This window comes from Fringilla coelebs (genome assembly GCF_963513975.1).
Source record: "Fringilla coelebs genome assembly, chromosome: Z".
Taxonomy (NCBI): Eukaryota; Metazoa; Chordata; class Aves; order Passeriformes; family Fringillidae; genus Fringilla; species Fringilla coelebs.
In genome coordinates this window covers 11,087,859-11,104,574 of record NC_140031.1, presented here as the reverse complement: position 1 = coordinate 11,104,574, position 16,716 = coordinate 11,087,859, and the positions used below count along the sequence as shown (strand labels likewise).

Here is a 16,716-nt window from a genome sequence, read left to right as displayed (position 1 = left end):
CTGAGTCTGAATTCACTAAGGGTTCAAATACTGATTAAATGTGACCATCACCCTGAGTAAAATAGGTGAGAAAACGCAGGATGAAATGCTTCTGCCCAGACAATAATGGAAATGGCAAGACATGGAGGCTTTCAAAAGGTGAGCGAGCTCAAACCTGTCCTCAAACTTGTCTGATCTTTGCTTAAGCTGTAGCAATAGCTTTTTTTTCTTTATAAATCAATTGTTATCAACCTTTCGAAACTGTTCAAGTTAGTTAATAAAATAAAAAAGATGCAAAAAAATCTCAGACCAAGATTTTATTTTTTGTCAGTGACAGACATTTGCCTCTTGTTAGCCAGATGCACAGGAAAACCCCAAACCAAACCCAGAATCAATAGATGACAGCCCTCAGCAGGAAGATAGGAAGGGCTGCTAATTAAATGATACCTTGGACTACAGGCTTGGGAAGGAAGCCTGGATGGTACCGTACCTATTAAAGTGAAAAGTAGCATTTGTCTTTAAGAAATAACCACTACCTTAGAACATTCTTGTTTCTGTGTGACAGATGTCCTTACCGTAATGACAGCCTAGAGACATGAACAGAAACACCCTTTGCTTCTAATACTACTGATTCTCTCAGCTGCTGCTTTGGCACTACTGTGCCCTGCTTTTTCCAGACAGTGTTATCCCCTTTCTACAGCTCTGAGGACTTTACCTGCAGAGCAAGCACATTTCAGAGACTGCCTTTGGAAAGGGGGACAGTAGGCTCTGGTAAGCAGCCCTGTGCTCTGTGGCACAGAGCCCCACTGTGGAGTCAGGAATGCCTCACTTCAGGGGCTGAGACACTGCCAGAGGTTAACAACCACTATGGAGCAGGAGGCCTCTGTTCGTGTCCCCATTCATGTGACTGGGAGCTCGGGAGAGTCAATAAATTCGCAGTTGGTAAGAGACCATGAGGCAGGATGGCAAGGTATCGCCTTCTTTGCTCACGGACACTCCAGAAGCTCATGCTGCAACACATGGTTACTATGTGGGCTCTTAAGCCTGAGGTCTATCGTTAAACTGGCGTGAAAAATATGTTATCAAAATGTATGTTATTCTTAACAGGGCAGGTAGAATGCCACAGATACCCCTGATTAACATTACAAACCTCCCTCGCAGAAAGTCATTTCACCTTTCTTTGTATGTTACTGGCTAAAAGCCAGGAAACTGTACATCGTTTTTGAAAAACTTGATTTTTTAATACAAAAAGAGGCATTTTTGACTAAAGAAAGATCCCCATTAAAATGAGCAAGAGGTCCAAATGTGAAATATACTTCAAATCTGGCTCAGAACAAAAACTCTGGTTAACTAAATTAGGAAAACTACAAATTCTTTATATGCCAGGTAGAGCAGGTGGTGTTAAAATTCTTCTTCAGCTTGTCTGGAACGAGAGGATTTCAGCTGCAGCAGCCTCTCCACAGTGTCTGTAATGGTTCTTTCCCCATGCACCTTGTTGTCTCGGGTGCGGATGTTCACTGTTCCACTTGCCTTCTCCTTTTCACCAACAACTAGAAACAACCAAGAGGCAAAGGAATTAACTGCTACTTCACCCTTCTTTCAATTACTTGGAGGGTAGAGTTTCTCTGCCAAAGGCTCCTTCTACTCTTAATGGATCCCAGATGGTTTTAAGGCCAACGTTAGCTCCCCAATTCACACAACAGGACTAACATGCTGCTTCAAACCATGTACTTCAGGATGAGTTTCTAATTTTTCCTGCATCACTCTCTCTGAAAGAGGCTTCTCTTATGCATGCATGCCTAGTTCTGAAGTGTACCACAGCTGAATGCAATGGAAACATACTTCTTTTGCTGAAGTAGAAGCAAGAGCATAAATTATTGGGAGGATGGAAAATCACTTAAAATCTGACTGATAAAGGACAAGAGACTTCTCATCTATCCCCATTCTGCTGACCAGAAGACAGCAAAAAGTATCAATAATGCCTTGGGTCACAGTGATCTCCCTTCAGGCACAGCTATCCAAACCAGGAATGCCTATGATGTCAGCAGGAGAGGTTCTCTGCAGGGGAGACTCTGAGGAACAAACTGACCTAAAACACTGATTACAACTCTGCCTTGCTCACAAAATGATCAAACCCTGTAACAAAAGGGTCGGCCAGTACAAGGTAACTAATACATTACCCAGAATAAAGTTATACTGAGCAAGCTGAGCGTTTCTGATCTTCTTGTTCAGTGTGCACCCAGGATCTACATCAACATCTGCCATAAATCCAGCATCATGGAACTGCTGTCTGACCTAAGGAAAAATTATCAGAACTGTCACTATTGGATATTCATGACCATGAACTATTCATGACTTGTAGATTTAAACCATTTCAGATTATCTGAACCCTAAAACAAAGGCACTGTCATGGGTTCAGGCTTTGGAGATGAGCCCAGTTCAAGAAATAAAATATGTCAGCTATCATGTAACTATAAATAAGTAAGCAGTGATGTGAATATCTAATGTTTGGGCTGAGTAGTGATTTGAGTTTGGTATTGTAAAAGGCAACAGGATAATGAAACTTACTGATTAGAAGAGATTAAAAAAAAAAAATTTCAAACTATTTTATTTATACATAATGTGCTTGAAAGAACTACAGGCAGAGGTGTGATGGATGCCAAATATGCCAAGACTCATTTTCATCTTTTTTACTGCTCTGCAAGAGGCCCATGGCCATGGGGGACTAGAACCTGAAGGGTAAGACAGATCTGAACAAGAGAAAAACTAAGTTTTCCAAAAATAAAAGTCTCACAAAGATCAAGATTTATTTTTCATATATCCAAAATCTAACTCAGGTTATCTTTAAGCGATCAACAACTTCAGCAGCTAATTGTCACTGTGATATAAAAAATTACTCAATGTAATATGTAAAGACTTGGAATATGTCTCTGAAATAAATATTATTAATCATTAAGAACTAAGAATTTCAGATCAATACAATATACTGAAATCAAAGCCCTGAAACCATATACATCACCTTTTGAGCATACTCATCACACGCTGGTCCCACTGGTACCACCATTACTTGCTGTGGGGACAGCCAGAGTGGCCTTCAATAAACAAACAAAACAAGTTTATGCAGTTTTCACTGTTTTTTTTCAGTACAAGAAATACTATTTACAAAAAGGAATAAAATCTACACAAGAGACTCTTAAAGCCTGCTGCACAGATTCGGTTCAGAGGTGATGAGAGCGCTGTATTCATTACAATTATTTCCCCAAAAGAACTGAGTGTCTAAAAGGATTGCAGCGTGGGCACGAGCACTTGCTGACTGGAAGATTGCTGTTGTGTTTTATGACAGATTACAAAGCCTAACTGATGGAGCTCATTAGTAACTAAGCACAGGAAAACCTTTACTTTTGAGTCTTGTCATAATCAGAGGGGTCACTCCCACTGGGTATTAACACAGGTAAAGCAGATCACCTACATAAATGACTCTATAAGAGGGTCCTGCTGCAAAAGCAGCTGGTATGCATATGCTATGGGCAGACTAGCTCTATGCTGCACCTGCATTGGCAGTGTCATGTAGAATCTACCATATCTTGAATAATTTCATATCTAAGGAACGTGGTTCAGAGGAAACTGCCCTGTGGTATTCCTAGGCATGTCACCCTAGCAAGCAAGCGCAACAAACAGACCCTCTTGACTCTCCAGTACTTGGGGATAACTTCTTTCCTACATAAAGAGTTTGCTTGAACTGGAACAATAACATTTCAACGTTACCATTTGCCTCCATAGTTCTCAGTTAGAATGGCAATCATCCTCTCCACAGATCCCAAGATAGCCCGGTGAATGATAACTGGTCTTGTCTTGTCATTGCCATCATGGCTGTAAAGAAATGCTTTTGTAAGGCTTTTTTTCTTGATGCAACCTTATGCCTCTAAGTGTCACTGAAGTTAGATTACACAGAAACTAAAACCACCAGCCTTTGTGCTTACCTGACAAAGGTGAGGTTAAATCTGACTGGCAATTGGAAGTCAAGCTGAATTGTAGCACATTGGTGGTAGCGGCCAATGGCATCCTTAATCTGAATGTCAATCTGAAGAACAAAAAGACAAACTTTTACAGTTTACTTCCCCTCTGAAAGCAAATCCATTGTTTTGAGATGGGAAGTGTCACTCAATGCAGAAAAATTCTATGCAGTTTAAACAGCACAGTTTTACTTCAGCTTTCATTAGGCTTTAAATGATTTGCAGGTTCTGATGCAAAAAATGTTAGAGCTAAAACAGGGTGAGTAACTAGAGAGACATTATATCAGGTGGGAACTACACTTAATATCTCAGACACTTTGTGAGTTTGAAAGTCTGGAACTTTCATGAGCCTTTTCACTGAGTGAGTACAGCAGAAGATAAATGCAGAACTAAACATGTCTCCCCACAAATGAGATTTCTTCAGCCTCAAAATAGCAAATTTGCACTTCTTTATTGCAGAGTATTTGAAGACTTTGTAGCTTGTGTTACAGGGCATGAACAAGGGACAAGAGTCTGTTAAATAGTCCACTTACCATCAGGAGCTCCTATCAATCAGTGACACTTGTTCTGACCTACCAGTGGGAACCTGTTCTTTCTTTTGTATCTAACACTTAAATTTTGAGTACATTTAGGATAGAACTTAGAGAAGACTTACAGAAAGAGTAGACTTATAGTGTCCTGACTTTATTTATTTATTACATTGCTCACTTACTAATCATTTTACCAGTATATATCAGGTCACATATTAAGGCAGTATGCCTTATTTTAATTTGTGGAATAAACAAACAGATCAGTATTTTAACAATTCAAGATCTAAATGTCTTTCAATTTTGCATCTAGAATTCAATTTAGCAGAATTCAGCTAGTCACCAAAGAGCTTCTAATCAAAATACATGATTTACAACCTAATTTAATTTCAAATCCAGACTGTATGAAGAGCAAGTGTAAGATTAACTAATGTTAACAAAGGCTCCTGTATATTTGTCTTCCTTCAATCAAATACAGAAATTACTAAATACGAGCTGAGCTGCTATAACACATTTTACCTAAAAAATTACACAAGCCAAAACTGATTTAACTGGCATACAAATGTAGAAATCAGAAACAGCTTATTAGATGAGAATACAAATATAAATGTAGTGTAGGCATATTAGGGAAAGATTTAAAAGCCATTTCACAATATTCTGTCCTTACGTGCAAGGATAACAATGAAGTTTCTACAAAGCCCTATTTAATCTGCTTAAACTGAGGAGACTGTTCTTAAGAAACCCAACAATTTCAGATGATCAGTGCATGGGGATTTTTAAACTAACAAAACCCACCAGTAACTCAATGCAACTTCAAAACGTGCAGTTAAAGGAATAAAAATTTGTTTAATCACTAAGTTCACTTTTGATTTTGTCCTGACTTAGGACACTTAGTGCTGAAAGGATTATTTGCAACGCAGAAGGTGCTCTGCTAGAACAGGTCATACAGTGCCACCTTGTGTTTATGTTACCCACCTGTCAGCTGTTTAAGCAGCAGACAAATAGTTTATTCATGTTTAATTAACTAAATGAGTGTTAAAGCAGTTAAAACTATGTGAAAACTACGATCCTAGAAGATTATTTCTCTCTCAAGTATGTTAGAGTTTATGTATCTGGAAAAACAGTGAATTTCAGTCAGCATCTTAAAATGGGCTAACATAAAAAAAATCCCTTCTTCCTCATCCCAGCCTTTTGCTGTACCCAAACAATTAAATACCAAATCCAGCGAGGGGTTAGCAACCCACTAACCTTAGGTCCATAGAAAGCTCCATCACCAGGGTTTAACTCCCATTTCTCACCAAAGGCATTGAGGCTGTTTTCAAGTTGCTGGAGATAAAGGACACACACACTCAGTGTTTCTTTACACATTACAGTTTCAGGTCAGCCTGCTACCACAAATAGGTGACCCAACCAAATTCTCACTACACCTCAATAACTGCCGAAACACATTTACTTTCTGATAAAAGGGAAGTTTTGGAAGAACACTAGCAAAAAAAAAAAAAAAATTTCCAAATTTAAACACACAAAATTAATGTACTCATTTTGGAAGAGGCCAAACAAGCATTAGCTAAGATATAATAACTTTTTATACTAAATTCAAGGTTTGTAGTTAACGTTGAGATGAAACCCTCCCTGGTACACCAAATGTCTATACCTGCCCTATCTTCTCTCCAGTACTGCACCTGCAGTGGCCAACCCCACCCCTTTCAGCCTCACTTTTGGGAGATGGTTTTAAGACTTATTACAGGGGCTGCCAGAACTGATTCTCCTTTTTAATTACCAAAAAAAGACAAGGAGAAAGAGCTCATTTGATGCTTACATGGAGACTGCCTCTGTACTGCAAGCAAACTATTTACAGCAGGCAGACTGAACTGAAGGCAGTTATCAAAGTTACACTGCTCATGCTCAGCTCAGCTTCACTCTACCTCCCAGAAGGCAGTAAGCTCTTACAGAAGATGCAGCTTTACATCACAGAAAAGAATAAGACCACTGTTTTACCTTTTCAGCTTGATTCCACACTTCAATATCTCCCAGGTACTTTTCAGGACGAGTGGAGAGATTCAGTTTAAATGAAAATCCAAAGACATCATACACAGTACGCAAGAACTCCAGGCAGCTCTTTATCTCGTCTTCAATCTTGATGATAACAGAAACCATGTCACAAATATGGAAATTTCAGCTTACCTGATTTTAATATCCAGTTTCATTTAGCAATAGCCCCCACCTGCTCCATAGCACAGAAGATGTGAGCATCATCCTGCTGGAACCGGCGTACTCGGGTGAGTCCTGTGAGAGCTCCCGACAGCTCGTTGCGATGCAGGACACCAAAATCTGCCAACCGCAACGGCAGCTCACGCCACGACCTCGGGCGATGGTCAAACATAAGGCTGAAAGAAAAGTTTATTACTTGAAGGTCATTCAGAACCAAAATTCTGCAAAGAACAGTCAGGGAGAAGCAGCCAGTGATGAAGCACATGCCCGTAAGGCCATCGGCGTAATCTGGACAGAGCCATTAGTCTTATCTAGATTTGTCAGCAAAACAATCTCCTTCAACAGCTGGTAGACCTTCCCTTCTTCACAGAAAGGGGATAAAACAGCTCCTAAAACTGAGCTTTAAAAGCTGAATGCCTGAACTGCCACAAAACTGACAATGCCCCAGTAATGATGGGGTCACTCTAATGATGGTAAAATGACATGACATTTCTCAGAGTCTCAAGTGAAGAGAGCATGTACACAGCACGACATATAATTATATCATTCCTGACAGAATGAATAACTGAAGGTAGCCATCCTTACAGTTACACAGGCAAAGGAAGCAGAGTGGGTTTTGTTTGGCTTTTTCTTTCAATCAGCACAATCTCTGGAAAACTGAATTTGCTACGTATTTACCAGTGTCCTGGACAGTTCATAGGCTTCAGAGCAAAGATTTCTTTCTCCACTTCAAAGGAAAACATATTGTCACTGTAATGCTGCCAGTGACCTGAAGTCATCCACAGTTTGCTGTTGAAAACATTTGGAGTGACAACTTCCTGGAATCCACGTTTTCGATACTCACTCTAGAACAGGCACAGTATATAAAATACATAATAAAGAAAACAAAGCTAAGTACAGGCTTCAATCTGCAGCCAAAAAAATATAAAAGTGATGCCATACAAAAGTCCCATGACTTAGGAAGGGAACAGAGGAAGAAAGACACAACTTGAAGCTGGACATGCCAGGATACATCCTTCCCCCAAACAATTTCTCAAGTAGAAAGTAAGCAAGAAGAACAAGTTTCCTCCCTGCAAGCAATGCAGCAGTCTCTAATTACTCCATGACCCTAGATATATTTAATTGCAGCCCAAATATACAGTAATAACACAGACTTCAAATCTTACAGCAGAAAGATCAGAATTCTTTTCCTACATATATTTTCAAAACAAATAGGTCTTCAAGACCAAATTAAATAGGTTTATTAAAACAAATTGATATGCATCAATGGAACAGCAGCAGTGTGACAAGACCAATTCAAAGAACCAAGGTTACTTTAGTCCCATGGCTTACACAACTAAAGAATACCTTGAAATGAAGGGCCATTAATACTGTTAAACATAGCATGCCGTTATGTATTTTTTTTAAATCATGCAATTTCTCCTACAAGATTTCCAAAAGATATTACTTACCCGTATAAATTCAATTAATGTGTTATAAATGTAAGCTCCCTTTGGCAAGAAAAAACAGCTACCAGGGCTGAGCTCATGGAAGAAAAACAGTTCTTGGTCCTGCAGGAAAATAATACTTAAAGAATTTAGTATTTGCGCCCGACCTTTTTCACTTAGCATTCACAAATGGATTGCTGACTGGTCATCACTAACAAGAGTTTCAAATAGTACACATGCGGAAAAAAGCAATATCCAATTCACCAGATGAATTTTCCCTAGTATTTTTATGTCTGTCAGCAGTTACAGCGGAGGGAAATCTTTCAGTTTCCTGTTTCACTCATTACTGATGCGCCAAAACTTTACGCTGAACTCCCAGTTGTGCCCTCACAGTTCCCTCTGCACATTTACTTGTCAATGTTTAGTTCTGCTTCTGCAGCTCTCTATCTGCACAAAAACTAATGTGTGAACTACAGCTGGTTAATGTTGTTACAAACTGTGCACACACCTGAGATCTGCATATGGGGAGTTCCTCAGAATTTTGTCATAATGTACTAGCAGCAGACATTTTAACCCTGTTCAGAACTATCAGTCAACTGACAGGGGTTTCCATCTGAAAAAACAACCCCAAAAACCAGCCAGCCAAAAAACACAGCTGTATACCGCAAATTCTGAAAATATGCAGAAGGAAAGAACTGCATGAACAAGCAAACTGTAGTAATTTGCAGTGCCTGAGGACTGGAGCATTCACTGGCTGCAGACTGAAGTCTTTATACTCTGTTCTGATCAATGTGTGCAATAAGGATGTCATTGTGTTGAAAGAATATTTATTTTAGGACTTTGATGCTCCTGAGAAAAGCAGTTGACTTTACAACCCAACTAAAAATAAAATTGTATCACAACAACACCTTGGTTGTGGCAGCAAATATAGGCTATCTTTAGGATGCTTTCAATTAAGGGCTTATATCCACACAGTGCTTTTGGAATACATTACTAGAAAAGCTGTCTCACCCGCCCAATTTTTCTGTGATCTCTGCTTTTAGCCTCCTCCTGGAACTTCTCCCACTCCTTCAGCATTTTTGTATCTGGGAATGAAATTCCGTAGATCCTCTGGAGGGATTCCATATCAGCCTTTCCTTCCCAATAGGTAGAAGAATTCTGAATGCAAAAAGAAATGAAACATTGAAGAAAGGGAGAAGCCTCCACATCTTAGTACTTCTGCCTGCTGTGAAAAGGCATACAATTATTAATAAATTATTACTGTGGAACAACTAAGTCATTAGGAGATTTTTAATGTGAAATTCATAGCACTGATCTGAAACAATCTTAAAGGTAAATACAGTAAGTAAAAATGGTTTCAGGCTCTTGTCTTTTTTAAAAGCCTATCTGCTTTACAGCTATCCTATTCCAACTGTTTATTCACACATAGGTATAATCATCAGCTAAGCAGAAACTATAAATTCTAATTTACACAGTTCAGCCAAACTTTAAACCAAACTCACACTCCTGTACTGGAAGTGCAGGCCCTGGACACCTAGTTGGACTTCACACCATGTGAATATCATTCTAGCATTACAACCCTTTCACAATCACCCAAGTTTTTCCCCAGGTGACACATTAGCCCGGAATTCCTTAGCCAGGAATGTACAGTTTCACAGTACACGCCTGGCTAAGTATAAAAGCAGCAATGCATCTGAAGTGTTGCAGTGAAAACATCTGTGTAGGACAGTTCCAAGACTTACCTTATGAATTTTTATGGTCTTTATCTTGCCAGTATGTCTGACATGAGGCCCTCTGCATAAATCTATCAGGGGACCACACCTAAGAAAAGGAAAACATTTATTTGGTATATTTTATCCTAGAACCATAAACCCAGTAATACTATGATCCATGCATAATTACCTGTATACTGTAGTAGTTGGGGTATTGACCTTCTCATTCAGGATGCGGCACTTGAATTTATTATACTGAGAAGAAAAGCAGCATACATACTTGTTAATTCCTTGTTTAAAAAAGAGAAGTGGACAACAGTTTAAACTCTTTGTAAACCTGAAGCTGTGTTACATTAGAACGGGCCTGTAAAAGAGACAGACAGGAGCACAGACAGTAGTGGAGCAAGGTGCCCAGAGAGCAGGGTGTGCAATCTCTGTCCTTGGAGTTCTGAAGGCCCAACTGGACAAGCCCAGGAAACCTGGCCTCAGTATCCCCATGTCTGACCCCATGTCCTGTGCATGAGACTGGACACCACGGAGGTACCTTCCAACCTGAATGATGCTATGATTCTCCTGATGTCCTAACAGTGAAAACTCATTAATGTCTACCTCAGGAACGCCAAAAAGTTATTTGCAGCTAGATGTGAGAGAGAAAGAGTCAGGTTTTAGCATTGCTTGCACTCTTTTAGAAATCCTTATTCTAAAAAATGTTTTATGAAGCTGCTGCATTTTCTGAATGCAGCAGCAACATATGCAATCACAGTGTCACCAAAGACAAGGTAATACAACATAACTGCACACATAATATGTCGCAAATTTACATTTCTGGGAAGTAAACAAAGAATGTGGGTTCACAGAATTTAGTTAGATCCCCTTGGGGAAGTTTTAGAAAATTCCCATAATTTTAGAAGATCAGAATGCCTACTTCCAAGAACCTAAAAATTACTTCCTTTTTCTTTCTTTCTTTTTTTTTTGTTAAGTATCACAGATGAGTTGCAAAGAACATATCACTTTATAAAGTTAATTTTATATACTTTCTTCTACCACTAATAACACGTGCCCTGAAATTACAAATACTTGCATGACTCTAGAAACAGCCTTCTATAAAAGCCCACCTTAAACATTTCAAGCAGGGTTTCTTTCTTAACTTCCAGTCTTTCAAAGGCTTGTTTTTCCTTCATTATCTTTTTGCATAACGTTTCCAAAGCAGAGAAGTCATTACTTGATACACCCCTAAAATAAACACACACAGAGAAGTGAGTAATTTTTGCTTTCATTTGCAATTCGTGATCCTGGTGCAATGCACCAACCCATGGTTGGGATGTCCTGCAAAAAACCAAAGCTATCTGCAGCAGTACATATGACTTTGTTCCAGGAACAAGCACACAGCAGAAATTTTGCTGTGACTGCCACCCACCCCCAGGTCCTAAATAAAGGAAAATACAAAACCTACCCTTCCTCAAGAAACATGTCATAATAAAATCCATTTTCTATTGGTGGGCCATAGCACAAACAGCCACCATAGATTCGCTCCATAGCTTCACCCATTATGTGAGCACTTGAGTGCCAGTAGACCTAACAAAAGTAAAAAAAGAAGGGATCAGTCTTGAATACACATAATGCATTTCCAATTGTTTAATTTAGAACCTTTTCTGAAATGCTTGCTTTCAAAAGATACTTGAGGCACATCCCACATTAGAGCAGTGTGCAGAACACAAGTGACCTGCCCAGCCATACTTGTATCCTCAGCATCAATGTTTCCAAAAAGCAGCATTTCCACTGGAAAACTGTGGAAATGAAAAACTAACATTCTGGTAGCAAACAATTCTTACTTTCAACTGTTGCTAACATGATTTAATTATTCTCAAGAAGTCAAGATACTAATTCAGAAACCTTTATTTTCTATGAACTTTAATCAATCAGATCTGCATAGTGACCAAAAGATGTGCTTTCAACATAAGGTTGTGGTTCTAATCCAGCAATCTTATGCATAAGAAATCCTGCACACTCCATCTTGTAGAACACCTGAGGTTTTGACAAAAACAAATCTTTTAAGAATTAGTCTGCCTTGATTAGCACAAATTGAAATCATAAACTTGGAGCTGTCATTAAGCCAATGTGAAGACCCTAGGTTTGAACGTAAGACTTCTGTGATGAGTTTGACTGACAGTTTCTTGTACTGACTGATTTTTTTTTTCCTAAAGAACCTAATCACAAATTTACTGGCTGGGCACATTTGTCTGATTGAGTAGCCAAAATAAAAAAATAGATACTTTTGCATGCACAAAGACAAAGAGAGGTCTACTTAATATTTTTATGATTCTACATAGAAAGTATTTTTGTACTCAGTTTAGTTCCCAAAATCAGTGCTGAAGATATCAGTTCAAAAGACCTACTTTACATTAACACAAAGGCTGAAAAGACAAATTTTTAACAAGAACTACAGCAACTGCAAGCAGACTTGGCTACAAGTACACAGCAGAATGCACATTACCTGTATTACCACAGCTCCTCCAGTAAGGAGCTATGAGGAAATGCAGATGTACCTAAACCACAAACCTGTTTTCTTCATCTTCTGAACACAGTAAATATTTAAATAATATTTAAATATTTACATTTAACTCAGCCTGCAAGAGGCTGAGTTAAATGTAAACCTGAAACAAAAAATGTTTTGGTAAAAGATACTTACTGCTTGAGCCTCTTCATCTTCAAACTTCAGCAGCTCCAAGGAACAATCCTCCTCCAAAGGACGGTCTAGGTCCCAAACCACCTTGTTCACTTTGGCAATAACTGTGTTGTCAGCTAATCCCTGACTACAGAAAAAACACAAAAGTACAATTATAAGAAAGTACGTTGTACTTTCTTATAATCAGCAAGCAGAAATTCCTCAAATTTGCCCTCCAGTTTGAATGAGACTTTAGAGGGCTCAGAGTGGATATGTCATAAATAAACTTTAAATAAATGACCAGTTTAGCCAGTCCCGAACATTAATGAAAAATCCTACTTATATTTTAGGAATATGGGAAGAAAGCTCTGCTATATACTTAACCTTCACACATATTTGACTTAGAGGCAGCATCCTCCAAGTACAAACCTGACTTCACAATCCTACTGCATATAAGAGAAGCTTTATACCATTTTTGACATAGTAGCTTTACTCTTTGTATGCACTAGGCAAAATACTCTTTTCATGATCCCAAATTACAGAAGCAAAGGAGGTTCCAATTACATGGCCCCTTTTTATTGACAGGGAAAAAAAATTAAAAAGAGGCATTTCACCTTTAGGAATCACCCAATCTTTGCAATGTTAACTGTCAGGGTGGTCACTGTGTATTAATAAAAAATACTCCACAGCAGTTATAAGTAACCTGGAGATATGCAACAATCTTTTTAATAAATATCTCCCATGCAAAATAAAGTGAGGAATACTCATACTATTAACTTTCTCTGTAATCAATTGAAACACCACCCAGCAGTCATCTTGCTCAGGCCAACGCAAACTGGCTTGCAATGCTAACGTTCCATCTGGTACTTCATTATCAAATCAGTTCTTAATGCTACAGCAGTACTTGGATGGAAAAATATGATATTAAAATGTATCTAAAATACCTCAGTTTTATTCTTATTTAATGTCAGAAACTGCATCTTTATAAGGCAAAAGAAAACTGCACTCCAAAACCAAAACCCCGCTAGTTACCTTCAGTTCATTGCATACAACATGCTTTGAGAGAACTGAGATAAATAACAAAGAAATTAATTATGCATTACCCATCCCCTTAAATTCACTGTCTGAAAATGACTGTGTAGCATCACAGAACAGAAACATACCTAATTCCACATGCAATTTGATAAGGAGTAGTCTTCCAAGATTCAGCATCAACCTGCTTGCCATCAGGTAATGTAACTTTAATGGGTTTACTGTCATTTGCAGCTCTTTCTGCAAGGAGCGCATCGTGTTCAGCCTTAAGTTTATTGTACATCTCCAAACGCTCATTGATAAATGCAGGCCAGGGATTTAGCTGTATTTAATAAAGATAAAGGAAAAGTATTAATCTGATTATTAAACTGACAGCACATCATGCCAAGAATGCCAACACAACAGATATACTTTTCATAAGCAACTATGTGATGATATCTGCGTGCTACATGTAACAAATAATCACCATTATTTCAGATTGTATTAATTATGTCATAATACCACACGGCTTCAGCTTAAATGAAGTCTGTACCCCTGTACACCTGTTCAATAATCCACATACATTACCTAACAACTACACCATCTAATAAACTACGCAAGGACAAAAGTCAACGAGAAAAAAAATGTAAGTTCAACGTAAAACAAGACTTTTCTTAACAGGTCAAAAAGCTGAGGGAACACTCTAGCCTGAGCCACCCAGACAGGAACTGACTCCAGTTATAACACGTGTACTGACGTCAGGGCCATCCGCCCGGGCACAGCCATGCACTTGGCCCAGGACCGCTGCGGACTAGCAGCTGGCTATCCGTGCACTCAGAGGGATCGGTGCTCACCCACCACGAAGACAACTGCACCTTAAGCAGGCTTTCTTCACCTCGGCGATCTGCTGCCTGCTTCCCGCTGCAAAGAGGCACAGGGAAAAGCATAACCTAACCCAGCTACGGGAATCTGAGCTGTTCTCCTATTACACCAATGGAACTTAATGTAAAAAGCCAACAACGGCAGTACAAGGCACACAGTCGGAGGTGGAACTGTAACGACTGATAAAACATCCCAGAAGGACAAACTGTAGCAAACAGCAGCGCAGAGGGCAGCAACGAGGACTCCGCATCCTCCTACCCCTGCGGCCCAGAGGCTGCTCACCTCCGACCGCCCTCCATCGCCAGCCCCTTCCTTCATCTTCTTCTTCCCGCAGTCTGCCTTCTTCTCTTCCCCAGCGTCCACCTGCGGAGGGCGAGCACCGTTTAGTCATGCCCCGGCAGCCCCTCACACCTAAGGCGCTTTAAGTCCCCCCCTTGCCCAGCACACCGCGGAAAAGACCCGACCTCCTCTTCTTGCAAAGCCCGCATGCCCCCAGCTCCCTGCTCCTTTCCCTTCGGGCACACCTCCCGCCCCCCGGAGCTGGGGAAATGCTGGGTAGGAGGCCCAGCTCCGCCACCGGCCTCCTGCCGCCTGCCCGCGCTGCCGAGCCGCGGCGCGGAGCCCACCTGGCTGTCAGCGCCCGCCATGGCCGCGGAGCTGCCCGGGAAGGGGCGGGCGCGGCCCGGCGCAGGCGCCGCTCGGCCCGCGGCTGATGCAACCGGGGGCGGCCGCGCCTGCCCGGCCCAGCGGGAGCGGGATGATGGAGCCGAGCGGGGTGGCGGTGCTGTCCGGGGCCGCCCGAGGGTGGTGCGAGCGAAGGCGGCCCGTCACGGGCAGCGGCGGCTGGACGTGGCCCATGCTCTGTCCGCGCCCGTGAGGGCGGCGAGCGCGGCCCGGTGCTGGCACAACCGCGCTCTGCTCGCTTTCGCGGGAGGAATCACAGAATCGATTAAGTTGGAAAAGATCCCCGAGATCAGCGAGTCCGACCTGTCACCGAACGCCACGTTGTCAAGCAGATCACGGCGCTAAGTGCCATGTCCAGTCTTTGCTTGAACACTTCCAGGGACGGCGACTCCACCACCCCCCGGGCAGCCTGTTCCAGTGTCGAATCACCCTTTCTGTGGAGAAATTCCTCCTATGTCCAGCCTAAACCTTCCATGGCGCAGCTGAAGACGGTCTTCTAGTTCTGTCAGTTGTCGCCTGGAAGAAGAGGGGGATTCCCACCTGGCTACACTCTCCTGTCAGGGAGTTGTAGGGAGTGATCAGGTCTCCCCTGAACCTACTTTTCTTCAAACACCCCCAGCTCCCTCAGCTGCTCCTTTTCACACTTGTGCTCCAGACCCTTCCCCAGCTCCTTGACCTGCTCTGGACACACTCCAGAACCCAGGGATACTTGGCTACCATTCCCCCTGACACAGATGTTCAGTCAAGGATGGATCAGTGATTGGGATTACTCTTTGTGAGAGACTAAAATAAAATAAAAATCGAGTTGACCACTGCATGATTTCCCAGGGGAGGGGGAAAAAACATGTAGAAGATATTCTGAGGTGGTTGTGTCAGACTTAAACCGCAGGAGCACCTGCCGCTGTCCCAAGGGAAGCCTCAGCTCAGTGGCTCGGAAGTTACAGACACCTGTAAGAAAAAGATGTGATATTTAGGCTTGACTTTTGCTCTGCGGCCATCTTTCCCTCCTCTTCTACTGTTGTTCTCTAGTAATAATATTTTCATTTAGGAACGTTACTATCTTGCAGCACAATCTTGTGGTGGCTGTGGACTCCCAGAGTGGCCAGTCCCAAGGCCTTATGTGTATTTGGTAACCTTAGGCATACTGGTATACCAGTGAACTCATCCAGTTTAAGCAGGATTACCAGATTTCATATTTCCAGGAAATCCTGGCATAACATCCTCACTTTGAAGAGAGTAAATCACAGGTCAGGTCTGCTGCCTGCAGAGGACCCAACACCACCATTCTGCCTCCTGGAACAGCTGCCTTCCCTTATTCTGCAGCAGTGATTGGGGAGTTTAGAGTGTCTAAAATGTGCCCAGATGGATATCAGAACTTAAGTCTGCCATGGACCCAAGTGCTATGAGCCAAAATTCAGGAAAAAAAAGGATGTTTTATGTAGCTTTCAAATATCTGGTTATGCAGTGATGAAGGGTGGTTGAGAGAATGTCACGGGGCATTTCACCACAAATATAGGAGCTTAAAAAATAATGCAGATATTTTAATCTATTAAAATGGGAAGGTGTAGTAAATAAGAAAGACAGAATCAGGCCTAGATCTGGATA

General features: G+C 41.1%; 1 protein-coding gene across 1 annotated transcript; it reads right to left on the bottom strand.

Moving 5' to 3' along the window:
- Nucleotides 1–288: 288 nt before the first annotated feature.
- TARS1 (threonyl-tRNA synthetase 1) lies at nucleotides 289–15,079 on the bottom strand. Its single transcript, XM_084225291.1, has 19 exons — nucleotides 15,054–15,079; nucleotides 14,710–14,790; nucleotides 13,698–13,888; nucleotides 12,559–12,682; nucleotides 11,323–11,444; nucleotides 10,985–11,102; nucleotides 10,060–10,124; nucleotides 9,900–9,978; nucleotides 9,169–9,315; nucleotides 8,182–8,280; nucleotides 7,409–7,575; nucleotides 6,744–6,906; nucleotides 6,518–6,655; nucleotides 5,768–5,845; nucleotides 3,960–4,060; nucleotides 3,745–3,849; nucleotides 2,999–3,071; nucleotides 2,160–2,274; nucleotides 289–1,529 (listed from the first exon to the last, which is right to left on the bottom strand). Exons 1-19 carry the CDS (start codon nucleotides 15,072–15,074, stop codon nucleotides 1,381–1,383), a joined length of 2,136 nt encoding a protein of 711 aa, XP_084081417.1. The 5' UTR covers nucleotides 15,075–15,079; the 3' UTR covers nucleotides 289–1,380.
- Between the last annotated feature and the right edge of the window lie 1,637 nt (nucleotides 15,080–16,716).

Coding starts and splice junctions, on each gene's coding strand:
- TARS1 (XM_084225291.1), bottom strand. CDS start 15,074: ATGGCGGGCGCTGACAGCCAG. Junction 9,979..10,059: donor CCAACTACTACAGTATACAG/GTAATTATGCAT, acceptor TCCTTTTCTTAG/GTGTGGTCCCCTGATAGATT. Junction 2,275..2,998: donor GTGATGAGTATGCTCAAAAG/GTGATGTATATG, acceptor ATTTTTCCTTAG/GTCAGACAGCAGTTCCATGA.